The sequence below is a fragment of the Sturnus vulgaris genome, chromosome 26, assembly GCF_052056855.1.
Source record: "Sturnus vulgaris isolate bStuVul1 chromosome 26, bStuVul1.hap1, whole genome shotgun sequence".
NCBI classification, from domain to species: domain Eukaryota; kingdom Metazoa; phylum Chordata; class Aves; order Passeriformes; family Sturnidae; genus Sturnus; species Sturnus vulgaris.
This window is the reverse complement of record NC_142268.1, coordinates 4,132,971-4,153,696: the sequence shown is the minus strand read 5'-3', so window position 1 is coordinate 4,153,696 and position 20,726 is coordinate 4,132,971. Positions and strand designations below refer to the sequence as shown.

General features: G+C 48.0%; 1 protein-coding gene across 8 annotated transcripts in view; it reads left to right on the top strand.

Moving 5' to 3' along the window:
• The window catches only part of DOT1L (DOT1 like histone lysine methyltransferase), a 77,657-nt gene that overhangs the window by 423 nt on the left and 56,508 nt on the right, over positions 1–20,726 (top strand). For 7 of the 8 annotated variants that reach the window (XM_014884389.2, XM_088179205.1, XM_088179208.1 and 4 more), the window contains exons 2-3: positions 16,404–16,447; positions 18,854–18,928. In XM_014884389.2, the coding sequence (XP_014739875.1) occupies positions 16,404–16,447; positions 18,854–18,928 (119 nt within the window). Of the gene's footprint in view, positions 1–1,878; positions 2,638–16,403; positions 16,448–18,853; positions 18,929–20,726 lie in introns of those variants that run through there. The other variant, XM_088179206.1, reaches the window with a different exon arrangement.

The window sequence follows — 20,726 nt, the reverse complement described above, 5'->3', positions numbered from 1 at the left end:
GGCCCTGCCCGGGATCCATCGGGATCATCGCCCCCCGTGCGGGAACCCCCCCGGAGCCCCGGCCCCGGGTGCTGCCGCTGCTCGCCTGGAAGTCAAATCCCCAATTTCATTTTATAATTGGTTGACTAAACCGAAGGGCGGGGAGGAGGAGGACTGGTTAATGAAAAGTTTTCGTGTTTTCCTCGCGCTGGGCTCGTGTAACCGGTTAATAACCGGTGCTGCTGCTGCGAGCGGGGTGGAATCCAGGGACTCTGGATGGGGGAATAGCGCTTAAATTATGGATGGCCTAGGGTGGTCGTGGGGACCCCCAGGACCAGCCGCAGAGTGGGAATAAACAGCGGCCAGCGGCGGTTCTGGGTCTGGAGGCAGCGCTGGTGTCTGGGGCTGCCGCCAGTTCCCCTCCAGCCGTGCCCTTGGAGCTCCCCTTTTATTTATCCCGAGCAGAATTTGAGCCAGCCGCAGTCCTCGTGCTTCCAAATAAAATGTCACTTGTCCTTGCTTAGCTACCGAGCGGCGTTTTTCCTTAACTTGCCTGACTTTCTGCCGAGCCCGGACGAGCGATGTGTGACCTTGATAACAATGTCCATGTTCAAATTAGTGACAATCCCACGAGAGGCGAAAGGCTCCGGGGAGGGTATTTTTGGATTTGTGTAGGCTTCCTATCAACCCTTGAGCAATTTCTCTCCCTAACTGCGTGTAGCCCGTCGGAGCACAGTTTGTAAAGGCAGAACGTCTCTCTATATGTTTACTTGGCGCAGGCACTGTTGATTATCCCTGCGTTCCAGGCTGTGCTGTTGTACGTGAGCCGTTTCCCGGCGAGAACACGCTGGGACGCACAGGCTGGGGCAGCTGATACTGCTGATGTTGTTGCTCGCTTTGGCAATCGCTTGTGTGTGAGTGATTAGGAATATATCGCTCGTGGCAGGGGGAGACGGCTGCCTGCTCCTATCTGCCGCCTGCCTTTCGGGGCTGCTGCTGTAGCCGTGCCTTTCCAAAACATCCTCCATGCAGGCTGGCGTGCTGTTCCCGGCGTGTCGTGTCTCCCAGCACACACTGGTTAAACGCAGCCTTTCCTGTTTGGGCAGCTCTGTCAGTGTTGGCGGGCGCGCGCTCCGCTCAAATGTCAGAAACTGAAAGTACAAGCGATGACCGGGTTCGCTTTTCCTCGCCAAATATTAACTCGTGTCTCCCCCTCCCTGCACCCCGCTCCCCGAGCGGGTTGTGTGAAGCGGAGGTTAAAGATTACGCGGGATAGGGATTGTTCTGGCAGGGAGGGATGGTTTTATGTCTGTTCACAGAGATTCCTACGGGCTTAAAAACCGAAAAACCAACCCCCCCGCCCTTTATTTTAAGGGTGAAACGTGTGTTTTGCGGCATGGGAAATAAGGATTTAGTTGATTTGGGAAAACTCGACCAGCTGTTTTTGAGCATGGCAGAATAAATTGAATTTCTTCTCAGTTAATCAGAAATGCAGCGGATGGGGGTGGTGGTGGGGGTGCGATCCCCCCCATGTACTGAGAAATACCACAACCCCCAAACATCCTGCCATTAAACCGTCCGCTTGGCATTGCCAGCTTTTCCAGAGTAATTCCCGAGTGGACGGATGTTCCACCTGGAGCCGAGCAGCAGCGCGCCCCGCAGCCCGGGGGAGCGGAGCGCAGCGGCCCAGGCGTGCTCGCACACACGCACGCCCCGGCGCTGGCCGGAGCCCTGGGGCTCTGCAAACAAACGCCTGTGTCCGTGGCAGCGCTTGGCCTGCTGACATCGTGCTCTGCTGAACTGCAGCCGCGCTTTCCCCGCGCTGGCGCGGCCCCGAGTGCCGGCAGAGCTCGGCTCGCCTTGACGTAAGCAGAACATTTCTTAGTTTCACCGCTCGTGGTTCCGAGGAAGCAAGGTGGGATAGCTGAGAGGAGGGGAAAAAAAAAAACCACACCACACTTCAATGAGTTTTATTTAGCAGCGTTCTGGTGGCTTCCTGTTGTACTCTGTGAGATGTGTTTTCCAAGGAGAGTTGTAGGAAAAGGGAACGGGAAACTCACGGTCCCGGCTGGTTATTTTTGGTGAGAGCAGCAGCAGTGGCAGGGAGTCATCTTTCCCAACATCCGAGGCTGTGTAGTGTGAACCTGCTGCGTGCCCGGGCTCCGTGATGTGACGTAACCCTGCCTTGAGTAACTTGGCTATTTTTATGCTCTTACTACATCTTAAATTAGCGGCGTCGGTGTTGCTGTGTACAAGGCTGGTCTCCCCTATTAATGGACGCCTAGGATTAATACCGTGTCTCTTTATTGCTGGGTTGCTGTTTATTTCATGTATAATAGGAAAAGTAGGGTCTCTCCAGACTGCTGAGTCCGGATAATAGCCCGGCTGACAACCCGGCGCTTGTTGGGATGCTAAAAGAGCCGGGGAGGCTGATGTGAAACATGTATTTCCCTCCGAGTCTAATTAGGGCCGTGGGAGGAGAGAGAGCGGCGGCGGTGGTGCAGCTCCAGCCTCCCACTGGCTTCCACACAAAACTGAAAGTGCGGCTCCTTCCCCCGCCTTCCGCCGCCTCAAAGGAGAGGCCACGGTGCCCTAATGAAGCCGTGGTGAGCCGTGCTGGCCGTGCCACACTGTGATGAGTAAGTTGAATAGTGCATGGTGAGTAATCTCTCCTCATGACTCACAAAATATTTTCTGATGTTGACCTCTGTTTTTGTGACTGCCCCGCTTAATCAGAGCTGAAGTGAGTGTACTCTTTTGTGCGCTGGTTAACTCCTCGGCTCCCGCGTACCTGCCCCACTTTTTGCCCCTGCCAGGTTGTCAAGAGACCAGGGATACAGTGTTAAAATTTTAATTTCGATACTACGAAAGATACAGGCCTGGAAAAAGGAAGTATTTGGGTGAGAGACCGGAGTTAATGGTCTTAAATAGGCTAAAGCTGGTGGAGAGTGGCATTTTCAGCCATACTTCAGGTGTTGATAAGCATAACTCGGTACTCATACTCAGATCTGAAGGATACAAGGGCTGAAATCTGCTTGTGTAGTTTTTAAGACTTGCAGATACTCAGTTTTTTTCCCCGAGAATTTTTCCGAAAACGGTTCATTCTCTTGTCTCTGACTTTTACTATAGTTAAATTTGAATATGGATTAGGTTTAAATGTGGAGATTTTTCGGTTTATACCGCAGTAAGGTTTGCCTGATCTATGAGGTGTCTCAGGTTGTACTTTGAACTCCTGACAAGTTCCTGTGTAGAGTCACAGGCTGTTGTGTGTGCAGGAGGGAGAGAGAGGTGGAGGTGTTGTGGGCTGGATCAGCTCTACATTCTGGTCTGGCAGGGTTCTGCTGATATATCTGTGGCACCAGAGAGTTGAACAGCAGGAGGCTCAGAGCTGCTGGAGCTGATAATTGTCCCCAAAATCGATGTTGGCTGGACTGCACCCCATTGCAGCACAAAGCTGGTGAATGTGGAAAAGCCTGTTTGCAGTTTGTCAAAGACAGGACACGGTGCTTCATTCATTGCCTCTCCCTGAGGCCCGCACTGCTGGGCTGGCAGAGACATCAGTGGCAGTGGGGACAGGAGGCACAGCCGGGTGCACTCTCCTGGCTCCGTGTCCTTGGCCTCACTTGGCCCTTGGGCAGGTGGTCAATAGGGTGCAAGTCCTTTGCAGTTTCAGAATGAGACCTCTGCCTGTTGTGCTCTGTTCCCTGCAGGATGGCATTCCCACGGAAGGTGGCTGCAAGTGTCAGTGTGCATCAGGTTGTTGTGGGTTGTGTTCCCTTCTCCCTGCTTGACTTGCAGGGGGGTTTGGGTTGTGACAGCACCTGAGAACTCCTCCTGCAGCCTCTGGGGCTCCCAGTAGGGCTGTACTCTGGGTATAGGATCACAGAATCATGGAATGGTTTGGCTTGGAAGGGACCTTAAAGCCCATCTTGTTCTACTCCCTTCCACAATTCCAGCTTGCTCTGAGCCCTGCCCAAGCTGGCCTTGGACAATTCCAGGGATGCAGCAGCCACAGCTGCCCTGGGCAGCCTGTGCCAGGGCCTCACCACCCTCACAGCCAAGAGTTTACCTTCTGCCCTAGGTACCATATGGTAATACCATTATTTTTCATCTACCAATTTTATTGCCTTCTTCCAGCCTTTGACTCCATCCCAGGAAGGAACAGTCCTGGTTGTGCCACTGTGCACATCTTACCCCTGGATGAGGTGCCTCTGCCCTGAGCTGCTGGAGCCTCCACATTAGCACCTGTGATGAGAAGTCTGGCTTGAATAATTAATTTATTTGTGTATGTTCCTCATCGTTACTGCTGACTTTCCACTCAGCTGTGATGGCAAGAAAATTCTCATTTTCTAATTGAGTGTTGTCAGAGCATCACCCTACACCTGGAGGTGTGTTTGTGGCTGCTACTGGGAGTCATGGGATACAAGCTTCTTACTACAGATTTTGTACAGGTGGGAGGATGCAGAGTGTGGGTTTTGGGTTTTTTTTCCCCTCCCTACTGTCGTGATCCAGCTGATACCATTCAGTCACCAAAGGAATGTGCTGTGTGTGGAGACCTCAAGGGCAGGGAGTGTTAATGAAAATCCCAGCCCAGCGGGGATTGTCACCTTTGAAATTAAAGATCAACAGTGGAGATGAATAACAAACCTTGCTTGAGAATTTAATCCTCTTTTTTTGTGCACGTCACTCAGTTTTCCTGGGAAGAGTTTCTGTGATGCCTGGCTTTGACTTCCCAGGCAGTGAGGTAGGTGTGGGAGCACTGAGTGCCACAGATGAATTTGGGAAGGACCTAAAGAGGAGCTAAATTGTTCCTTGGGGTTGGAGCTGCCCTGCTGCTGAGGGCGGTCCTGTGCATCCTGCCCTCTGCCACAGGTCCATCCCATCCTTATTACGTACCCCAGTGCACTCCTGTGGGATGAGCTGATGGAAAACACGTTTTACACGTGCTCCTGCTTTTTCCCTGGGATCAGCCTGTGCTGGAGGGGGAAGGTGAAGCCCCCCGATGCTCCCTGCGGCTGGGAGTGTTGGTGCCTGTGGAGCTGTGTGTGTGGGGCGGCTCTGGGAACGGCATCGCTGGAAATATCTGGGCTGGAAAAAAATGTTGCAGTGTTTTCAGAGGCGGCCCCCCCGCCCTGCTCTGTGAAATGTGAGTCAGGGCCTGCCCGGGGCAGCCGGCCCTACAAAGGAGGCAGAGGAGGAGGAAACTGCTGCTGCCTTTGCCAGGCAAAAACCTCCTCACCCCCTGAGTAATCGCCCAGAAATTCGGCAGCCGGGGCTGAGTCCGGGGGTTTTCCCCGTTGCTGTAGCTTGTTGGGAAATGCTTGTGGGGATGACTAATCACTTCGAAAAGCTTGTCTAGGGAAGGAAAGGTTTGAACACTTGAGCACAGTTCCGATTTCTCAGCACTTCTCTCTCTCTGCCTGCCTCCCCAGTTGTACAAACACCTGGAGTGGGGAGAGCGAGCAGCGTGAAACTGGGAAATATTGACTCGGTCGTTTCAAAAGCACTTCGGTTTCTCTGCTGCCCAGCAGATCACAGAGTTGGCACAGTTGCATCACTTTTCCTGCCCTTTTCCCCAGTGCCACAGGGACTCGGGGCTGTGCTCTTGGGGGCAGAAGAGCCCTACAGCGTTCATTGTGCAGCACGTGGGCAGCACACAAGAGCAGTTTCCTTCTGGGCTTTACCCTTTGAAGTAGAACTTGCCCTGAGTGACAATCGGTGCTTGTTCAGTTCTCAAACTCCTTTTGTTCCAAGCTCTGACCCGTTGGATACAAGATAAATCATGAGTTCAGTTAGCAGACATTTTTCCCCAGTTTGAAAAGTGAAAGTTAGTCTCTTGTCTTGCATCTTAAGACCACACTAGTATTTATTTTTATATATAACTGATTTATCTGAAAGGCAACTGTTGAAAGACAGAGTAGCTGTCCAAGACTGCTTGTTTTCCCCCTTTCATTCATCAGCAGATGAGTGAGGATTAATGTTCCTGACCCAGCCAAAGTTCCAGCTCAGGGAATTCAAATTTATCTACCTAAAAATTCACCCATCAGCTCCAGTTGGACAGAGCACTGAAAGCTTTCAGTGTGCCAAGGGAAATCCATGCCCCCACATGCAGCTCCAGCTCTTGTCCTCCATGGCAGCCTTGTTATATATGGAGATGTTCATCCTTTCAAGTCCCAGATACGGGACTGAATTGTGTTGCCTCTGGGAATTTAGGCAAAATATCTTACCTCTTGGTATGTGAGATTTATGGGGGATTTAATCACCCTTCTCCCCAGACATCCATATGTCTACTTTTGTACTCTTCCTTCTTTCTTTTCCCCCTTTCTCATTGACTTACTTTTTTTTTTTCTTCCTTCTTTGAGTTAACCTTTAACTGTCTGATTAAAGCTTTGCACTGTAATGATCAACACCAGGACCAGGGGTCGGGTGAATTTTTTTGTCCCTTGCAGTGTCTTTTATCCCAGATTGATATTTTTGCTTCAATTATTTTCTCCTTCCTAACAGAAGGATCCACAGAAGGAGGAAACGTTCATGTTAGGAATTGTGAACATGTTTACTTTCATGGTAATTATTAAAGACAAAACTAACTCTGAAGGGGAACAAGAAATAAAACTGAATAGAAAAGTTGGCCACATGCTGTTAGAGCTATCAAATCAAGTAGGGACTATTTATAGAGCATAGGAAGAGGGTGAGTATATTTTACAGCAGGAAATGATGGTTTCATAGACAGGAGCAGATCTGTGAATAACGAAAAAGTTCCTGTTCAGAGTATTTTGGTTTGTTTCATTTCACAAGTGAATGAGAGTTTTCTAAAAATTTACACTGAAAGAACTTTGTAGTGTTGGATGAAAAATCCAAGAAACTACTGAAGACAGATAAATGAAGCATTGGAAAACTTTTCTGAACCAAATGCTACAGAAAGTTCTGAATTAAGTTTCTTAGCAAAAGTTAATGGGTTTTAATAGTGTTTCTTTGTTATTTTCAGTGTACTGTGAAGGGCAGTTTCCTGAGGTTTTGGCATTAATGTGTCATTTACTTCTTGGAACTCAGCAATATTATTAATATTTGACACTTCTAAAATTCCAACAACTGTGAGCTTCTGAGGCTTCTCATTCATTCCTCAGCTGAATTCCCACTGGGCTGCAGAGGTTCCCTCTGGTTCCCACATCTGTTGGCAGCAAGACCTGGGAGATCAGGTGCTGGCTCAGGGTGGCCTCTGGAGCTGGGTTTGGAGTCTTTGTGGCTCTTACCTTGGCTTCCATCCCTGCTCATTACAGCAAACAGTCATTTGAAATTCTGCAATCTGTGAAGAATGCAGTGTAATATTGTAGGGTCCTTTATAGATCTTTAAAGTAAAAGCTTGTGAAAATGGTTGGTGGCTGGAAGTTGATGTCTGCTGATCAGAACCTCCACTGGATCACTGCTCTGCTCCACAAGTTGAAGCTTTTAAAGGAAAACCCAAATTTTTTTTTTTTTTTTTTTTGTACTTAACAAAACTCCACACCCAATGGGCTTCAGAAAGAGTACAAGGTTTTGCTGCTAATTTCTGTTATGTGGAATGTTTATGTGTTAAGTAGGAGCAGAATTTCTGAGCTGTCCAAGACTGAGTTATCTTTACAGAGTATGAAGTGGTTATTTCAGCTGTTGTCTCACCAGTTTTGCATGCAGGAGATGGGGCTCAGGCTGTGCCATGAGCTTCCTCCAGCCCAAGGGTGTGGGAGAGCCCTGGGCTGGAGAAGGAGGTGGTGGCTGCTTTCAGCACCAGCAGTTTGGTGCCTGTGTGTTCATTTGTTGCCTTGGGTTCTGTGTGCACGTTCGTTTCTGGCAGTGTGGATGTTCAGGGGTGTCCTGTGCTCCCCTGTACCTGCACGAGGGGGGGATTGGATTTCCCTGCTAGCACAGCCTGTGGCTCCTGGGGAGGGGCAGGTTTGCAGCTGGGACATCTGCAGGTAGAAATGGCTCTTGTCATCTGTGTTCCCTTGTGCCTGAGCTGCTCTCACCCTCGGAGCAGTGTTTGTGAGCTGGTCTGGTTGAAAGGGAACTGAGGCAAAACCCCACAAAGGTTTAGTTTTAGTTTAGGCCTCCCCTGCCTTTGCTGTGTGTGAGCACAGGCACTGCTGGAGCAAGAGGTGACTTTTGGGGAAGTGGTGGCAGGGCAGGTGGCTGGGTGGGGTTAAACTGTCTGTGAGATGGTGGCAGGGCTGCCTTCCTCTGTGCCAGGGGGTGAAAGGCCAGCAGTTCCCTCTGTCCCAGAACAAGCAGTGCTGGCTTCTTGTGCTTGTTCTGGGGAACATGCACATGGGATCACCACAGCATCTGCCCAGATGTGGCCAGGGTGTGTCACTGCCCAAAACCCACCTGGGAGGGCAGTAGGACACACAGTGAATTGCAGTTTGACCAAAATAACTCCATCCCCTATGTGTTCTGTTTATGTTAGAATACATAACATAATGTATTCTAACATGAACATTATTTTAAACTGGTTTTTTGCATAGTTTTAGAATTACTTCTTTTATGTGGCTCATGCTGAGGAAGCTCATCCTGCTGCGAGTGTCCTGTGTGCCTCCAACACTCCTGCAGGCTGCCTGCATGTTAATGGATTGCCACAGCCCCTCCTGCAGTACCAGGGGAACCATTCCCTCCTGCATGTGTGCAATGTCCGTAGCAACAGTTGGGATTGCTGTGTGCAAAGGCAGAACTGTTCCTGTGGTTGGAGTATCAGCAGTGGAAGTGCAATCCCACTTGCAACCATGCTAAATGATTATCCAGAGCAGTTTGGACCTTCTTTCCCAATGCCTGTTTCCTTTGTTAGTTTATTTTGGTTCTTGGGCCAACCTTTTCTTTTTATTTAAATGTCCTTCTGCAGTCATTAGGGAGGCCATAGTGACCACCATGTTTTTCATCTGGTTTTGTGTGACAGTAACTTAGAAACTACTGAAGCTACCTCAGGCTTGTCAGCCTCCTGCTGTGTGGGAGATGGGCTCCAAATGCAGTCTCGGGAGCTCTTCCTTCCCTTGTCTTTTCTTCCCTGAAACTGGAGGAAAAGCATGGATACAAGTTATTCTCTTCAGATCTCTTTTTATACATTCTAATAAAAATGTATTCTTGTGAATTTCCTTGTGCTTTCTTGATTAAGGGAATGACAGTAATTGGGTGGTTCAGAGGAAACTTTTGGTCCTTATCTCTTTTGGTAAGAAAAATTGTGCTGTGGTTGTTGCTATGGAAGCTAAAATGGCACAACTTGATTTGGCATCAAATCTGGTAATATTAAACCGAGTCTTGCTATCCAGTATGGAATAGTGCAAGGAGCAGGCTTTCCTTTTCCCTTACTCAAGGTTTAACTGGTATTGGAACACAAGGCAAACAGCTGAAAATGCAAAGTGGTGGAAGGCAGATGTGGCAGGACATGGAGCCCGAGATCCTCCCTTCATTGAGCAGCTCCTGGTGGCTGCAGTGCCTGGAAGTGCTTTGGCTTTTCACAGACTCCTGTGAGCCTGTGCCTAGGTGTGTTGGCCATGGGGGTGCTCTGGGCAGGACTGTGCTGGTGGGTCTCTCTAGGTGGGTTAAGTGAAATGAAACCCTGTGGGAGGAGGAACACAAACTTCTGACAGGCTGAAATCCCTGGTTTGTGAGGGCATCCATCGGTGTGCCACGCAGAATGCTGGATCGTCCCTGGCTCCCAGGGAAGCTGCAGCTGCTGTGGCTCATGTTGCCTTTCCTGGTGTCCAGAGGAACCCTTATCATCCTCCCCAGATGGAGGGAAGTGAGGGGCTTGAAAGAGGCACTTGTCCCACCAGCCTTCTGCAAGATTGATTGGCTTTTCCTAATCCATCTTTTTGATCTCTGCTAACCATCTTGTCTGCAGCTGTAACATCCTCTCCTTCGGATTTATGGACTGCTGCCTGGGGAGAGAGAGCTGCCACTGCAGGCAACCAAGCTGTTGTTTAAACCCAGGGGCTGGTGGGACTGACCTCTTTTGTTTTGCGAGTTAAATGGGTCGTGTGGAGATCAGAATTTGGCAAATCCAAATGACTTCTGTTAATCCATGAGTGGGGTCAGTGTTGAGGATTTGGGAGGAGCTGGTTTTAGATTGGAGTGCTGGAAGTGTATCCAGGCAAGGTCATTAAAAAGTACACAAGTGTTGCCATTGATTTATTTGTAACTGGCATGTTTCAGGTTTGGTTTTCACACATTTGGTGGGCAGGGAAAGCTGTAGGAGATCTGTTCCTCCTGCTCTGCCCCTGCTTGGCCACAGTTGCTTTTCACATTTCTGAAGAGCTGCTTGGGTCACCTGGCCTGTTTCTAGGGGAGGAAGTGTGGTCTGGTGAGTCAGAACTGGATCTGAAAGGGCAAGGTTTGCTTTGGTGTGAGACAGTTAAGTCTGGGCAGCCAGAGCTATGCCCAGAAATGCTCCTGCCTATGAAGAGGAGATAAGGGGTCATAAAAGTCTCTGTGTGGTGCTGGGAGACTGAAAGATTGAAGGGGCCTGAGCTGTGTTTACTTTTTCTTTTGCAAGAACGTATCCAGGTTTTCAAACTGTTTGTTCACTGCTCATGTCTGCAGGCTTTTTACCTTTTCACTACCTGTGCTGTGTGGATGGGCAGATCTCACAAAGATCACTTGCAGAGACTCATAGAATCCCAGATTTGGGTTGGAAGGGACCCTAAAGCCCATCCAGTCCCATCCCCTGCCATGGGCAGGGACACCTCCCACTGTCCCAGGTGCTCCAAGCCCTGTCCAGCTCGGAAGAGAAGTAACTTACCATGTGGTGAAATAAAATTTAGAAAAATATGGTGTTCACCCTCAAGCCCCAATTTAGGCTTAGCACAGTTTTGTAAGAAGAACCCAAATAAAAAAAAGATGTAAATTTGGAAGGGTACTGGGGTGGTGTTTGTTGCTCCAGGCAGTGCTGGCTGCCCAATTTAACTGAACAAGTTCTTCGTGTTTGAGGATGGAAACCAGAACATTTAAAACGGTTGCTTTAGGATATAGAGTCACTTTAGACTATGGATTGTTGCACTGGGTGTTACCTGTTCTATACAAACACACCCAGGAGTCTGGGATATGGTAGTTGAACACACAATTAAATCAAAATCTTGCCACTTAAGTATCTTAAAGCATGTTAGTTTGAAAATTTGATGTAACTGAAGGAGCCACACCTGGAGGAGGAGTGTAGGGAGTTACAAACCCTCCCAACAGCCAGCTTGTGGCAAAAATGTTGCAAACTCTTTAATTTGTACCTCACCTTGCTCTTGTAGAGCGTTCTGTAGAAATGTCTCATTTGGTTGTTTTTAGTAGGAATTTGGTGCTTTGTAGAACAAAGTTGTTCACAGATAACTGAGCTGTGGCTGGTGCTGATCATGTCCAGCACACTGTGATCTCTGTGTGCACAAATTGGATTATTTGGGCTGCTTTAGTTTTCTCACCCTGGTGGCAGAGGAAGAGCTGTGAGTGCTGCTGGAATATCCTGAGCTGGGAGGGACCCTCAGGGATGATCAGTCCAGCCCCTGTCCCTGCACAGACCCCCCAACAATCCCACCCTGAGCATCCCTGAGAGCGCTGTCCAAACGCTCCTGGAGCTCTGGCAGCCTTGGGGCCGGGACCATTCCCTGGGCAGTGCCCAGCACCCTGAGTTCTGGTCATACTGGTGATGTTTAAATTTGAGTTAACAAACAAAGAATGTGATTATAGAAAAGGATAATGATTGCTTCAATATACATATATGGAAAGAGCTTTTGGGCACTGTCTTATTTGTGTTTCAAATCACATATTGGAGCTTCTCATACCACAAAATACAAAAGGTCTTTTTTTATGAAGAGGTGAAGGGAAAGATTGAACTCTTAAAAATTGCTCTGTGGTCCAACCTGCATGGCCTGAAGGGCAGCAGGAGTTGGTGTCTGTAGCAGGACTCAGCTCTGGGTGTGTGGGACAGGAGCTTTGTGTGCTGGGAGCACTGGTGTGCTCAGAGTTACAGCAGCGGGGGCTCCTGTGCTCACTTGTAGCAACATGTGGATGGAGAAACCTGTTGTGAGAATCGGAAGTGTGAAGCTGTTCAGTCCTGCTGGCTGAAACTGTGCTCCACTGTTTTCCATAGAATCTTGGATGGTCTTCGAAGTGACTTTTGAGAAAGTATCTGCTTTCTTTCTGTTATTTTTTCCAATGAAATATCTTGGCAAAAACTATTGAACTTTCTCTGAGAACTCGCGTTTCAATTTAAAATTCAGTGTTTAGGTGGAAGACCAGAGCTCTGTGAAAAGTTCATCTGGAGAGGGTTGGCTGCAACAACTCAATGTGTGTTTAAGCTTGATTGGTTTAAAACTTATTGTGAAGAGCTTTGGGCAGTCTCAATAATTACTGCAACTCTTTACTTTAAATACTTTCCACGTTAAAGAGATAAGGGTGATTGTGAAAAGCTTCCATTTATGTGGCTCAGAAGATTCCAAGGGCCCCTTAGATGACATAAATCCAGGAACATTGGAAAGTACATGCAGGCCAGGAGCAGCACGTAGTGTGCTCCATCCCCTCCAGTGCAGGGAGGAGGGAGGGAGGGAGAGCAGCCTGGAGCAGGAGGAGGGTGAATGGAGCTGCTCTTTGTGACAGGGAGCACCGTGGTGCCATCATCTCATCTCGTGACTGGGAACAGAACACAGAGGCTGCTTGAGCCTCGGCCAAGAGGCTTCTGCACGCAGGAGTCCAGGATTGATGAAGTCTGTGGGAGGCTCTTCCTCAGGAGGTTCCACTGCCAGAGCCCTGTGGGTGGCAGAGTCCAGCACGACACACGAGCACAACCTGCTTGCAGCCTGAGTCATGGGCACTGCAGCTGGGAGAAATAATATAAAACACCTGAACTGAGCCAAAACCCCACATCAGAGCCGTGGCCGAATTGGAGACCCTCCAGGCCACCTTTGGGGGTGCAGGGTTGGCTGTTGGCTGAGCAGGGAAAGGTTGATGAGGCTGCTGGTGCTGCAGCAGAGCTGTCAGCAATCACCAGCAGTCCTCCTAAGCTGCTGGATTCAGTGTTTATCCCCTGGGCATCCAAAGGAGTTAAAGCTGCTGCTCTGAGCTCTGGTGTGTCTGACCTGAACCAGTGCATCAGTTTGGGATGCCCATGGCAGAGGCTGGAGCAGGGTCAGGACTTGGGGAGTTTGGGATGCCCATGGCAGAGGCTGGAGCAGGGTCAGGATTTGGGGAGTCTGGAATGCCCATGGCAGAGGCTGGAGCAGGGTCAGGATTTGGGGAGTTTGGGATGCCCATGGCAGAGGCTGGAGCAGGGTCAGGATTTGGGGAGTTTGGGATGCCCATGGCAGAGGCTGGAGCAGGGTCAGGATTTGGGGGGATTTCTGTTCCTTTGCCTTTTGGTTGCCCCAGACTCCCTGTCAGTGTCATAATCAGTTGCCTGAACACAGATGTGATGCCTGTTGCTGTTCAATGTCTTTTCTGATTAAATCATACAACCATAATGATGAAATGGAGCTGAAAGTTTCTCTAAGAAAAGGGAAGCTGGGTTCTGTATTCCCTTCAGTTATGTATTCCCCCTTCTCTCAATTTTCCACAGCCAGCTCTGCTTTAAAGAAATGTAGGAGATCCTACTGTATTTTTTTTTTCTGCAAGACTTTCTTGAGACCATGAGAGCTTCTCTGCTCAGCCAAGGTCTGTTAGTGAAGTAAACTTGGGATGTGTTTCAGCATGGGAAGTTCAGCAGCACTAGATGTGGAACTGGTTTTGATTTCTTTATTCCTAGATAATGCCACAAACTAAGCTCAAAGGCCCCTTCTGCCTGAAGTTTCCACATGAGGTTATGCAAAGTCACTTAAATTGGCTGTTCTGTAGTTGTAGATGTGAATTATGATTTATTATTATTATTTTTAGACTTTTTTAACTTTTTAACCCAAGACAGAAGAATGTGTTAATTAGACAATTTTTGTCACTCATGGGGTGTTTTCATGAAGACCTGTAGGATCAGGGGGTCCCCATGTGCTCTGTTCATACTGCAAGTGTCCAGCCCCAGCAGTGGGGAGCAGAACTTCCTCCCAGGAAATGATTATGCCAGAATAAGCCTGAATTCACTTTTCTGGTATAATGTGCTTATGGTGATAAAGCAAATTCTGACTCTGCAGGAACACAGTTTACTGGGAGAGCTGGATCAGCCCAGGGGGGCTCTGCTGAGATAATTCTGCATGGAGTGAAATGTGAACATTTCTGGGGAATGTTTATGGATGAGCTGCTGTCCTGGGTTATTCTTACACTTGGCAGATAAGTCATGAGAAGAAAGAGAAGTTCCCCTCCCTCCTTGTGCCCTCCTTTCAGTGCACAGAGAAAAGAGGAGAGAACACATTCTTTTATTTGTGCATGAGAGACAGGAGCAGGTTTTAGTGCTTCCCTGATTTCTAGGCCAAGATTTATCAAAAGAATTACCTGACATTCCTGGGAGTCTGGATTATGGATGCTGCTGTTTTCTGTAGGGTTTGGGCTGTCCCAGCCCAAGAGCTTGGAGGAAACACAGCCCCATATTTGTTCTGTGATGTCTGGGGTGCTGCTGTGGCAGCAGCAAGTTGTGAAATGTGGCCAAGGCAGTGCTCAGCTCCAGGCTGTGTGTGTTCCATCCCAAGTGTCCTGGCTACTGTTGTTGGCTGTTTTTCCTTCTCCATATTGGAACTGGAATGATTTGGTTTTCTTGCCTTAGTCTTCCGTGTGGCTTCTGGATTTGGGGTTAACTTTTTGTCATCTGAAAAGAAGAACTTTTTTTCCTGGTAAAACAGAGTTCTCTCATAGCTTTAGTACAGAATTCCAGACTGGTTTGGGTTGGAAGGCACCTTAAATATCATTTAGTCCCATCTTCCACCATCTCAGGCTGCTCCAATCCCAATGTCCAGCCTGGCCTGGGACACTGCCAGGGATCCAGGGGCAGCCACAGCTGCTCTGGGCACCCTGTGCCAGCCCTGCCCACCCTGCCAGGGAACAATTCCTGCCCAATATCCCATCCAGCCCTGCCCTCTGGCAGTGGAAGCCATTCCCTGTGTCCTATCACTAACTCCCCATATAAAAATTTCTTCTCCCTCTTGTTTATGAGCCCCTTTAAGGCACTGGAAGGATGGCAGACCCCTAATTCTTGCCTGTCTGTGCATCTGTCCTGAGATTTTTAAGCAGGCATTGAAAGGACTGTGTAGAAATTGCTTGGAAGGAGAACTTCTGCAGGTCTGGCTGATCCCAAGTGCATGAACTGGTTATACAAGGGAAAATAAGTTTCCTCCTGAAAATAGGAAAGCTGAGATACTGATGGAAAATGCTTCCATTTGGCTCAGATCATGTCATTTCATGTCTTGAAAACGAGATAATCCAACCATTTTCTGTCATCAACTGTCAGTGGTCCCCTTCCCCTTCCCCTTTCCCCTTCCCCTTCCCCCTCTCTTTTGTTACCTGTCTCTACCCTTTGCTGCACAATTTCCCCTGGTACCTCTGCAGAAATGACATTTCTGCAGCACAAGACAAGGGAAATGATTTGAGGGAGCCTTTGCACTTGTATTTCTGGAAGGGCTGTAGATACAAGACTCCTAATTAAAAGGTCAGAGCCACTTGCAGAAACAAATGTCTAAATATAACCCCAGCTTTGTGCAGATGGACTCTGGTAGCTAAGGCTTCACAAGCTGGATACATCAATGTGTGTAAGGAACTCCTGTGGCTTCCCTAAAATGGAACTTTTTTTGTACAATGGTGCATATAAATGCAGCTCCAAGGGCTCTTTTTAGCGTGAATTTGTAATAATTTGCTAAACTCACTTGTGCTTCTGTTGCTTCTGAATAAACTCCCAAATGAAATGAGCAAACCTCCACGTCTCACCCTGGTGTGGATGTGTGATGGTCAAGGTTTTGTGTGGTTTGGGTTTCACTTCATCAGCAGGGCTGCATATCCAGGCCTTTTTTCTGTGTGCTCTGAGGTTCTTTTTCCTGCACTGATCCTCTCCCAGTGTTTATTGGATGCTTTATTTTGAAAAGCCATTCCCTGTGCGAGGCTCTCACTCCCATCTGGAGCTGGGAGCCTGTGCCAGATGCTGGGCCAAGGGAATCAGCTGTTCATTGGGAACTTGCATCAAGTACCTGCTGCATCCCAATAATCCCCAAAGGCTTCTGTCATAATTCCCAGCCACACAGTCCCTGACTGCAGGGAATGACAAAGAAATAAATAGAATAACAGTTCCTTCATATCTGTTTTATATATATAAAAGTTATATATATTTATATAAATTATAAATATCAATTATTTGTTTAAGCCTTATTTTTTCTTAGAGGGCTCATTTTGATTACTTTAGTGGATGGAATTCAAAGACTCCTTTCCCAGTATACTTGGCACCTGTATCCTTAAAAACACTGATTCCTGTAAACTCCTTACAAACAGCACCTGATATGTCTTTTTTTGTTTAATTTCAGGACAAACACCACGATGCTGCTCACGAAATCATTGAGACAATTCGGTAAGTGCTGGGTGCAGCCTGCCTGGGGCCCTTCCTGTGCCTCACTGCAGCTCTGGGAGGGGATGGCTGGAGTCAGGACATGCAGGAGGGCAGCAGTTACCATTTAGCAGCTCTGAGTTATTTTCTAAGCTGAATTTGGTGCAATACAGATCTCCTTGGCAAATAGATTTTGTTTTATCTTGCCATATTCCATTCTGTTTTGACCAGTGTTAAAAATGAGTGGTGGTGTTCAGCTTTAATACTTGTGGCAGTTTGTGTCTGAGCTTTGGACAGACAAGGTTAAGGAAACATCCTTGGCTTGATGTGTTATGTCCTGATCTTGCCTCTGCCCACCCTCTCTGTTGCCCCTGTTGCTGTGATTTGCAGCCTTTGGGTTGTTTGGCAATGATCTCCCTGTAGCATTCCTCTTAATCCTGCTGATAGAGTTGGAACAGCGTGGGGAAAATGGGAGGATAAAGGTGAAAGACAACTGTGAGGAGCAGGAAGTCGGAGGATTTCCCAACACGGGCTCTCAGGACGTGACTTGCTGTTATTTCAGCAGGATTAGGAGGGGACTTGCCAAAGAACAACTTTTAATAAATGCTACACGAATTCCCCAGACACCTGAGGGATGAGGATGAGTTATCCCCATTACAAAGCTGTTCTTGTTAACTGTTTTAGATCCTTACAGGCTGCCCTTGGCTCAGCTCAGGGCTGTGTCTGCAGCAGCTTTTAATGCTTGGGTGGTGCAGATAAAGGTGGGGAAGAGGTGTTTTACCTGCAGAACCACCTGAGCTCGCAATTTGGTCATATATGGCAAAGGAAAAGGAAGTAGTGAGCCTTGTGTGCTCCCAGTGTGAGTGTGAGAGAGCCAAGGGCTTGGTAACATCACTCACATGCAAGGAATCAGCATTTCCCATGGTCTGGGGTGGCACAGGATGTGGAATGAGGCTGGACCTGAACATTTTTCTCCTGAAGGTTTCTTTTCCTATCTACAAAACACTGGCACTGGTGCTGCCAGTTTGCTTGGATGGGTGGGGATAAGATCCTGTGCCTTGGGATCTTGGGGATTTGCTGGTGGGTGTGGACAAAGCCCCCTCCAAGGGGCTCAGAGGGAGCTTGGGCTGGAGGGGTGGCTGGAGTTGTTGCTTTCTGTGCTGGAGGCAAAGGGAAGCTGTCTTAGGGAGAAATTGAGTCAAATAATGTTTCATAACTGTGCTTTAAGCAAGGCTGGAGTAAACTCAGTGCCAGAAGCTCTTGTGCTGCCTTTGCCTTTTGCAAAGTGCCCACAGTGCTGTTGTGAAAGTGGTGGGTGAGAGAATGCAAGGAAGGCTTTATGTCATCAGGCACTGGAGTCCTGGAATATCCCATGGACAGGGACACAAGGATCAAGCTGCTGGTAGGCAGCTGTTGGCTGCCTGTTCCTGGGATTTAAGAGTAAGAAGTTTGCAGGGAGAGCCCTGGAGCTTTTAGGGGAGATGGGAGATGCCAGAAGAGGGCCAGCCATACATGTGCACGTTCTGCTTTTCACTGGCCTGTGTAGTTATTAACCATGTGTGAATCAGCCAGAGGAACAGAGCTCTTGGATCTTCAGTAATTTTTTTTCACCGTTTTAATAGTGAAGAATGGAGCAAAGTTCACAAGGAAGAAATTCTGCAATTCCTATTGGAATTCATCCTGTGATGTGGGTTTTTTTGATGCTGACAGTGCTTTCCAATTTGATATTTGTGGAAGAAAGTGTGTGCAAAGCTTCTGTGGCATTTAAATTGCCTTTGAAGGGAATTAATCTTCCTCCATTCCACAAGTGAAGCTCTCTCCTGTGAGCTGCCATTGTTGGATGCACTGCAAGTGGGCACGTGCTTTCCCTTTCTGATGGCCACAACACACAGGGCTGTGTTAATTCAGAATATCAAAAGGGTCTTTTAGCAAAATAACTTCTAAAAATCTGGTTTGGTTGGTGTGTGTAAGGTTTAAGAGCAGTTTGGATGCTCCCCAGAGGAGAATATCCTGGCACTGAGTGCTTGGTGACAGGGTTTTTGGGCTACTGTGGGAAATGTCTTTGCACATTCAGCTTTGTCAAAGCTTCCTGCAGAATCAGAATTCTTTGGAAATGCTGCACTTCTGCATTTTATGTTAGATTAACATCAGCCATGACTTTGAGTATTTTTAGACACGTGGAATACATTTATCACCTCATTTTGAAGCTTTTTGCTCCTGCCAGTGTCTACAGGCATCTTGCTGTTTATTCAGTACAAATGTGAACTGTTGCAGTTTCCCATGATGTCTGCCTGATTCCTAACAACACTGGGAGTTCCCAGGGCTGCTGCAGTATCCTCTCTTCATGTAAAGCAGTCCAGAATGGAGATAAATGACCTTATTACACTTAATTGCCAATACCTCTTTTAATTATTTCTTCTCTCCTTCCAGGTGGGTCTGTGAAGAAATCCCAGATCTCAAGCTTGCCATGGAAAACTATGTTTTAATTGACTATGATACAAAAAGGTGAGAGGAATGTTTTTGTTCCCAGCAGGAGTTCAGGCCAGCACAGGGTGTAGTGAACCAGTGTGTAACTGGTTATTCTTAGACACTACCAACTGAAGTTTTCTCTCAGAACTGGCTTCAGGCTCTGCTGGAGTTATTTTGGTAGGAAATGTGTAACAGCAACATTGGCAAAGGCAGTTGGATTAAGGACATAATTGGAAACTGCACACAGCTCCAGTGCAGCTCTGCTGTACATTGAATTACTCACTGTGAAACAATGATTGGTATCTGCACCCTTGGAGTGCAGCCAGGGTGGGAATCTCAATGGCAGCGAGGTTCTACTCCTGTAGTAACCAGGAATTCCTGCTCTCAGCAGGGCATGGCAGAGCTGGAGGTGGCAGTGGGAGCTGCACCTGCCCCTCCTTCCCCTTCCTGCTGAGTGGGGGCTGAATTCAAAGGTGAAATTCCCAGGAGTGTTATGGGCAGTTGGAGGGTTCTGAGGTGCCTCGGTTACATGGGAATTCATACCCACAAGCAGTTCAGAATGAATGTCTCTTTTGGGATATGGGATATATTATGGGCTGGGAGAGGCAGGTCTTGGCCTGGGGTGTGTCTGTGGAGAGTTCTGAGGTTCTGTGCATGGACTTGGCTCTGCTGAGGCTGGGAAAAGGGAGGATGCTCAAGCTGCAGTTCACAAAAACCTCCTTGGTTGCCTTCATGGGAAAGACTGAAATTATCCAAGTCCACAGAATGACTAAACTGTTAGAAAGTTTTCAGATGAAACTGCATTGCTGTGAGTAGAATCCTGGAATATCCTGAGCTGGATCCCTCAGGGATGATGAGTGCAGCCCCTGTCCCTGCACAGACCCCCCAACAATTCCACCCTGAGCATCCCTGAGAGCGCTGTCCAAACGCTCCTGGAGCTCTGGCAGCCTTGGGACCATTCCCTGTTCAGTGCCCCAGAACCCTCTGGGGAAGAATATTTCCCAACCAAACCTCCCCAGCACCAGATACTTCTGTCATGATCTGCTTAAGGTATTGCTTCTTCTCTCAATTTTCAGTTGTTTCATTGTAAGACTTGTTAGTCCCTGTCTTCCTCCTGGAAAATTCAAAAGGAGCAATCAAGGTCAAGCATTCCTTGTCATTAAAATCCATTAATTTGGATCTGTGGATTACTCCAGCAGCTGCATTACTGTAATTCTGTGGTTCTGGCATCTTCTCTGGGTGTGTTTCACTGGGGACCATCAGTGTGGTTGGCAGCAATGCTGAATTAAAGTGAAACCCCTCTGTTCCCCGAAATCACTCCCTGTACCTTCCTGCAGCTTCTCAAGGAAGTCATGAACTGGAATTCTGGTAATGATTTCAGTCTTTTTTCTTCCTCTGAAAAAGATTGTCAGAAAAATCACTGGCAGCAGATGGGCTGTGCCAGGGATGTGAGGGAGAAGCAGCAAGTGCTGGAAATGCAGACAAACCCCATTGCAGCCTTTTGCTTTTCCCAGTGTGGAAACAAGCACAGGCAGCTGGAAGCTTGGAATGGAATGGGCAGAACTTATGGGAGAGGTGTCCTGGCTGGGATAGTGACCCTGAGGATCACAGGATACTGAAATGTCCCTTCTGATGTCCCCTGCCCCCCATCCCTTCCCAGCTTTGGGAATACCTGTGGTTTAATGATGCCACTCCTGTGACTCCCTGTGTTGTTTTTGCTGCTCTTTGTGGGTCTGATTACATAACAATTGATGTTCCCAGGATCTACTTTCTTTCCTGGCCTGAGATGAATTGTTTTAATCCTCTCAGCTTGTGTCATTAGGGCATCTGCCTG